Below are 7,390 nucleotides of genomic sequence, written 5' to 3' on the forward strand. Positions count from 1 at the left end.
CTGATGGGGTAGGTTGAGAGCCTCTTGGGTTTGTGGCTCGTTATGGGGCCATAGGTCCTGTGAAAACCCCATGCCTTCGGCCCAAGAACACCACTGCAGACATAATTTCTAGGCCAATTTTATTACTGGAAGTGGAAAACATCATACAATATGACAACTCATGCAGAGTTAGGACGTTGAGGTAGCTGAAAAGACATACTGTATACAGGTCATTGATAATCACAATGGAGAGGACAGGTGACCTTTCTTCAGAGGTCTTCTCAGGTCAGAGTCCAGAGTCCATGCTGAGGTGAGGCTCTGTGCAGAGATGTGAGTCCACGCACACCAGAAGGGTCATTTGGAAGTGGATCTGACAGGTCCCAGTCATGTCATCTAGCTGGCTAACCCAGAGAGGACCAGTCTGAAAGTGTCTGTCAAGTCTGAGCAGGAGGGTGGCATCTGCTGTCCCATCACTCACTGCCCATCACTGTCTTCTGAAGAGGAGGAGACCTGAAGGTCCTCATAGAGGACACTCACTGGGACCTGGGAGCGTGCTGCTTCACCTTTCTCCAGGAAGGCAGGGCCCTCCCAAGGAGCTGTTTGCTTCTCATGGGCAAGTGCTGGGGACACTGTCAGGAACCTGGAGCTCCAGCAGTCACCATTAAGTCTAGTAAAGACCATTCTCAGGGACTGGCGTACAGCATGGCTGGTAGATGGTTGAGAGGACTCAGCATAGGGTGTGGCTGAGACCAGAGCAGGCCTGCTTGGTAGCTGTTCTTGGTCAGTGCTGGGCAGCTGGGCTGCTATTTTCTTGCTCACTGGCACTGCATCTTTCAGTCCAAGTCTGTTGGCAATGGGAAGAGACTGCCTATCCCGGCAGGCCTTCAAAACAGTGCTTGCATTGCTCTCCTCTGGTGCACTGGTAGAGTTGACTCTTAGTCTCTTTGAGGATTTCTGGCTAGGCAGTGTGGGCTGCCAAGAAGCTTTCTCACCTGGGGTCCAGAAGCTAAGTTCAGGGTTCTGTCTTCCCTGATGGAGGGCAGCATGCTGGCTGCGCTGTGTTTTCACACCGGGACCCTGGGCTTCTGACTCTGTGTGAAATGCTTCACTGACTCCATTCCTTTTAGGGACCACAATGGGTTGTTGATGTGAGACACCCCGGAGCTTTTGATGCAGCAGGTCTTGTGAGGCTGTGTTTCCACCACCCTGCCTGAACACTGGCTGTGAGACCCCAGGGACAGCCATGTTCTGACCTTCTTCCTGCCTGGAAGGTAAGATGCAGGAGGCATCAGAGCTTTGGATGGCTCCAGGGTTTCCAGGGCACATCCGCTTCCCAGGAGACTTTCTGGCACGTGACACAGTAATCTGAATTTGGTTGGTCACAGACTTCTTTGTGTTTCCAGGACTGAACACTGGCATCTTGGGATGCTGTGAAAATAACAATTGCAGGATAAATTGACTATGTAAGTCTTCCAAATAACACAAGGACCTCATAAGATTATCATGACAGAAAAACTCTTGTATAAGTTCACTTTAAGGTGAAGGTACTCAGTCTGAAATGGTCTACATTAGTTATCCAAAAGCTGCAGAATGAGAACCTGTGGTGGGGGAGATGCAGAGGGATTGGGACATGCAATGTGAAGAGTTTCAGCCTCACTGTGAAGTTTCCTTGAGCTGAACTCTCATCACTCAAATGTATCTGCATGTGTACATGTGTTTTATGTAAAGAATATATGATTTTTACAGAAATCTTTACTTATTTATATATGATATAAATAGACAGCTAAGCAGAGGGCCATGAGCCTTTTGTGGTCAAGAGAAAAACAATTCAAATTACCACGCAATTTCCAGTGTATTGAAAACCCCTAATCATGTCACCTAGGATGTAAAACAGGGGAAAAGGTATGTTAAGATGACATGACTTGAATATGACTCTCAAAATGAGAGTCAACTCTGCAGCCAACATATTGGGATGGAATAAAAATAAAATAAAAATTTTAAAGGATATATTCATTGCCCTAAAAGTTCTCCAATAAAAGTCTAGATTTTGGAAGCAGCACACAGAATCAGTTCAAAATGGAAACATTAAAATCTGAGAGAAGATCATTAGAAGGCTAGAAGAGCAGGCCATGTTTGTAATATGACCTCAGAAGGAAGGACCACATGGAGACCAGGAGACAAGGTCATGCTCAAGGACAGGTGAGGAGGAGCCTGCCCATCCTCCAGGAGAACTGGTCTACCAAAGGAGAAGCACACAGCAGAGGCTCACTTGCTCCCCAAAACCCAAGTCAGTCTGAACTATGAAAATGACCAAATGAGTCCTTGCTGCATCAGAGAGGACTGATTCGATGTGACATGCATGGGGTCGTGAATGGAGCAAGCAGGTGGTGCAGCAGGGAATGGGCAGGTGGGGCAGAGCACAGAGAAAGGGACTTTCAGGAACAGAGCAACTGCTGCTACTCACAACCAGGTTGATGTGCTGGCCCCTCCTCTGTGGATCCATGGGGAGTTTCTGGAAGGGAGCCTTCCTCTGCTGCTCATCACCTCTGTGGGACAGACAATGGTGTGGAAACACATCAGCTCTACCCACCCATTCACCCACTCTCACTCACCCACTCTCCACTCACTCTCTGTAGCTAGTATACTACTTACTAGCTGTCTGGCCCTTTCAGTGTTTGGGGACAGAGAGATGAGTGATGGTACCCCATGAGCTTTGCTGCACCCAGAGCCTTCCCTCTGGCCAGCCCTTCCCCATCACTCACCTCTGTCCAGTGACTTGACTAGGTTTCTTTTCTGTCTTGGCCTGGCTTATGGGCCCTGGTTTCTGGAGACCATGTGTCCTGCGAGGATCCTGATTCTCTTTCTCCTTCCTGGCTCCCAGAGGCTGTGGATCTAGGAGCTTTTGGCCATACTTGATTGGGCACCTTCTGCTCCTTGCTGTGTGGCCAAAGGCCCCACACTCTCTGCATTTTACCTGTGAGTAGCAAATGAGATATTAGTGAGTCAAAAAGGGATCCAGGTACCTCTTAGGGATAAAGGGTTAAAATGCCTGCAATGTTTTCTCTCCAGAAAATGGTTGTTTCTTTGAACCCGGAAGAGGTAAGCACACTTGAAAGATGCATGAGTGATGTCAGTGAGCCTTGTATGTGCCAAAGGACCAATCCTGCTAAAGAGAGGCTGGGCTTACTTCCCAGTGTCTACTCAGGTCCACATGCAGGGGGAGTAGTTCCTTTGCCTGGCCTTCTGATACCTCTGCTACAGTCAGGACCATGGACAGATGCAACATTTCACAGGGCCCCAGAACTTAATAAATTCCCAGACACTGGCACAACTAATTCCACAATGGAAGCTTCATTCAGACTGTAGAACTCAACCCACAGACACTATCACCTAACAAAATGAAAACAAGACCCAATGTGTCTGAGTCCACAGTCCTGGGAAAATCTCCCATGTCTCTCACCTGTGCATTTCTGCTTCTGGCCTACTGTTCTGGGTAACAGAAGTATGTCAACCCAAAACATGTTTGTTTGTTTGGTTGGTTTTTGTTTTTGTGCTTAAAACCTCACCCCAAGAAAGGTTCAGTGATCCCCTGGGATACAGAGGATCCAGTCAGTACTCTGCCACCTGGCTAATCAGGACTTTCTATTGACTTAAAGCCATGTTCCCAGCAGTCTTCTCTGGTGGAAAACCCACAACAAATAGGTTCTCTGAGGGAGCCCAGTTCGTGTCTCACCTAGCCCCAGTGGTTGATGACACATTAAGGGCTCTACTTACCATAATGTTCTCTTCTTGCCATGGGGGAACCTTCTGTGTCATGGGCCCTCTTGGCTTACTCTGGACTTTCTGGGCTGGAACAGCTTTATGGTCCTGAATCTTCATGTGTGTCTCCTGCTTTATCGCTGAATCTGGAGTTGTTGGCTTTGATTTCTTGAATCAGAAGGAAACAAAAGAGTTTTAACCAATGAAATTAGTCCAGCTCCCACTCCATGGAGCCTTTCCCAACTTAGACTGTGCTTCCCCCTGGCAACCAGCTCCCCTGGCACCTGAGCTTCATCCCGATGCAGGTCTGGGCTCACTGGATATAACAGGGCACAATCTGTGGCAGAACAACAGCTTAGAGAGGCTTCAGAGCCAGCCTCCTTGATATAGGACATGCGAGCTGTAACAAATTTTGTAGAGGAATTTTAATTCAGAGCATGACTGTTCTGGCAAGAGATCCAAAGACCTTCTAGGTCTATGTGATACGGCTGGAGTACAAACATGCTTTTAATCCAGGAGGCATAGACAAGGCCAGCCTGGTATAGAGCAAGTTTCAGGTTCAGAAAAGCTGCTGGCACACACCTTTAACCCCAAACGATGAAGGTAAAGTTAATTTGTAAAAGGAAACACCCAGGTTTGAAAGTGATGTCTAATTGAATCACAGAAAAAGAAAGTGACAAATCTGAGAAGATTCTACAAAACAGGATACACCCACTTTCACAAGAAGAGAGAAAAACTTAAGGGGCAATGCAGAGAGAGGAAGGAGGCAGTTTTAGAGGGACAGTAATGCTGAGACAGGTCGCAGAGAGAGAACTCGGGTGAAGACCAAATGAACTAGAGAATGAGAAGGAGCCAGGGGATTAGAGCAGATTGCTGGATTTAGTTTGAGGCCAAGCAGAACAATTCAGAGGCCAAGAGAAAAGCCAGATTGAATAAGTCAGCTGGGAGAGAGTTTGGGTCAGAACAGCTGAATTGAATCAGCCAGCTATGAGCTTAGAAAGAACTAGACAGGATGAGCTGAATAGCAGTCAGTCTCAGAGGCTAAAATCATTCTAGGCCTCGGTTATATTGTATGGAGGCTGGAAGCTTCCAAGAGTAGGGCTAGGTTAGCAGACAGAGGAAGCCTCCCAGACAACAACTGAAACAGGTGAATAAATGTCCTCTTACAGGACTTACTGCAAGACTCACCTTTGCAGAGCAACTGAGCAGCTCCTGTGTCTTCAGGGTCTTTTTCCAAATATGGTGCTGGATTTCTTTCATGGGGCAAAATGTCTGAAAAATGTCTGCTTCATCAGTCTATGCAGCACGGTGTCTCAGCTTGTCTTCATTAGATGCTAGTGTCCCGAAGAAATAGGCTCCAGTTTCTACTGCAAACAGGCAAAGAGCAAAAACTTCCTCCTCCCAAATTCTTATATAGGCTTCCAGCAAAGGTGTGGCCAAGAGTGAATCTAGATTAAGAATTAGAGGTGTTTATCTTCATAGCCAAATCCAAGATCATGCTTAAGGACAAGCGATATGTACCTGTAAAGAAGGCACATCCATACAAATGGAGGAATTTCCACCCTGACACAGTTCCCTTAATCTTTCCATATATCTGTCTTTTCCATAACCCTCACAGATGCCCAGGTTCATTCCTGGGAAGAGGAGGAGGTCAGTGGCAGTCTACCCTCCAGAAAGTCTCCTGGGATGCAGGTGTGCCCTGGAAACCCTGCCATCCAAAGTTTTGATGCCTCCTGCATCTTGCCTTCCAGGCAGGAAGAAGGTCAGAACATGGCTGTTTTTGATGTCCCCAAGCCAGTGCTCAGGCAGAATGGTGGAAACACAGCCTCACAAGACCTGCTGGATCAAAAGCTACAGGGTACCATGCATCAACAAACCATTGCGGTCCCCAAAAGAATGGAGTCAGTGAAGCATTTCACACAGAGTCAAAAGCCCAGGGTCCCAGTGGGAAAAAGCAGCCCAGTCAGAATCCTGCTCACCGCTAGGACAAGACAGAATCCCAAACTCAGCTTCTGGGACCCACAGGAGAAAGCTTTCTGGCATCACACACGGCCTATCCAGAATCTCCCGAGTAAACCAAGAGTCAACTCTACCAGTGCATCAGTGGAGAGCAATGCAATGACTGTTTTGTAGGCCTGCCAGGATAGGCAGTTCCCTCCCATTGCCAACAGACTTGGACTAAAAGATTCAGCTGAAAAGAGCAAGAAAACAGCAGTCCAGGAGCCCAGCACTGAACAAAAACAGCTGCCACGGACCGGCCCAGTCGGGCTCCCGTCGTCCGCGGGAGAACAAGGCTTTAGACAGGAAGACACGGTTTCGGCGAAGAATTGACAGACAGAGACACCTTGATGGTTTTGACTCTGCTGCCACTTTACTGAAATCAAGCTAGTATTTTTATAATGATTTCACAAAAGGCACCTTAAAATTGGCATACTTCCCAGAACATTTAGACTTTTACCAAGAATACAAAGTTTACATTTTAACTCAAAATCCAATCAAACATAAAGCAGTACCCACAAATAATCTTGGCCTAAAAACTTTTTGATCAGAGTCAACAAAGGAAAAGAAACCTCAAATATAGTTTCATTATTGCTAACCAATGAAGAGGAAAGTCAGGAGCTAAGTCAGATGCCTGCCAAAGTCCCTCTCTATATCAAAATCTAACTACACCTTTGTTAACCCTCCTCCCATATGTCCTGCTTAAGATTTATGATCTTCTCTAGGAACAAGGCACTGAAGGGAGGGGGAAACTCCCGCCAGCTGCACCTCTCATGCTATTATTTCTTAAGAAGGAGCCTATTATTATTTTACTATTCTTAATGCCTATTAATACTAAATTTAATTCATTACTTTTCTTAAACTTATTTTTATTAAAGCCTTTAACAATCTACTACTAATAATTTTTTTTATAAAGTTAGTTGTGCTGTTTCAGGTGTCACAGGGAAAGATCAAAGAATTTATTATTCCAGCCCCAGAGCCACAACTGAAGAAGCGTAGAAATCTCAGAACACGTCTCTTTTCCAAGTGGGATGAGTTTGCCAGGGACCTTCCAGGGGGCATTATTTCCGGGGAAATCATATCCCCCGCCCTGTAGCTTATGCTACTATGGCGACACTGGCGTGGGTGTGGCAAAGCAGGGCCGCTCTGGTCTCAGCCACACCCTGTATTCAGTCCAGTCCGCTTTGTTTTAGTGTCTTTGTCGGTCTCCTCTCTCTCTTCACCCCCTCTCTGTCTATGATTCAATCTTCATCACTATCTCTCTATCTCTACTTCCCTGTGTTCATCCTTCCCTCCCTGCTCTCCACATTTCCCGCTCCCCTAACTCCTCCACACATTCTCTTTGGGCCGCTCATCTTGCCTTTCCCTTGCAAGTGTCTCTAACTCTATCCTGCTTCTCCTCCTCCTCTACCTCCACCTCTCCTTCCCCCCTATGTCCCTTCCCTGCCCCATCCAGCTTCCCATCTACTCCCACACACCTCTTTCTCCATGTGTATTCTTCCCCTCAACCCTCTCTCACAGATACAGTCTCACTACACATCTTTGGCAATGGCACTGCAAAATGTTATCATAGGAATTAGAGAATTCGCTGCCAGTATAGCAGCTTCACTCATGTGCTTGGTGGTTCAGCTGGTAGAATACTAGGTTCCTCTCC

At 46.8% G+C, this 7,390-nt stretch overlaps 1 protein-coding gene across 1 annotated transcript; it reads right to left on the reverse strand.

Moving 5' to 3' along the window:
• Nucleotides 1-297: 297 nt before the first annotated feature.
• On the reverse strand, nucleotides 298-4,998 carry LOC132653559 (putative protein FAM90A13P). The gene is made up of 5 exons (XM_060381338.1): nucleotides 4,927-4,998; nucleotides 3,754-3,906; nucleotides 2,742-2,953; nucleotides 2,444-2,525; nucleotides 298-1,407 (listed from the first exon to the last, which is right to left on the reverse strand). The coding sequence occupies exons 1-5, from the start codon at nucleotides 4,996-4,998 to the stop codon at nucleotides 454-456; spliced, it is 1,473 nt and encodes a 490-aa protein (XP_060237321.1). The 3' UTR covers nucleotides 298-453.
• Nucleotides 4,999-7,390: the final 2,392 nt, after the last annotated feature.

Source organism: Meriones unguiculatus, chromosome 4 (assembly GCF_030254825.1).
Source record: "Meriones unguiculatus strain TT.TT164.6M chromosome 4, Bangor_MerUng_6.1, whole genome shotgun sequence".
Classification (NCBI taxonomy): domain Eukaryota; kingdom Metazoa; phylum Chordata; class Mammalia; order Rodentia; family Muridae; genus Meriones; species Meriones unguiculatus.

Coding starts and splice junctions, on each gene's coding strand:
- LOC132653559 (XM_060381338.1), bottom strand. CDS start 4,998: ATGAAAGAAATCCAGCACCATATTTGGAAAAAGACCCTGAAGACACAG. Junction 2,526..2,741: donor AGTCAAGTCACTGGACAGAG/GTGAGTGATGGG, acceptor TCTGTCCCACAG/AGGTGATGAGCAGCAGAGGA. Junction 1,408..2,443: donor GCCAGCACATCAACCTGGTT/GTGAGTAGCAGC, acceptor TTATTTTCACAG/CATCCCAAGATGCCAGTGTT.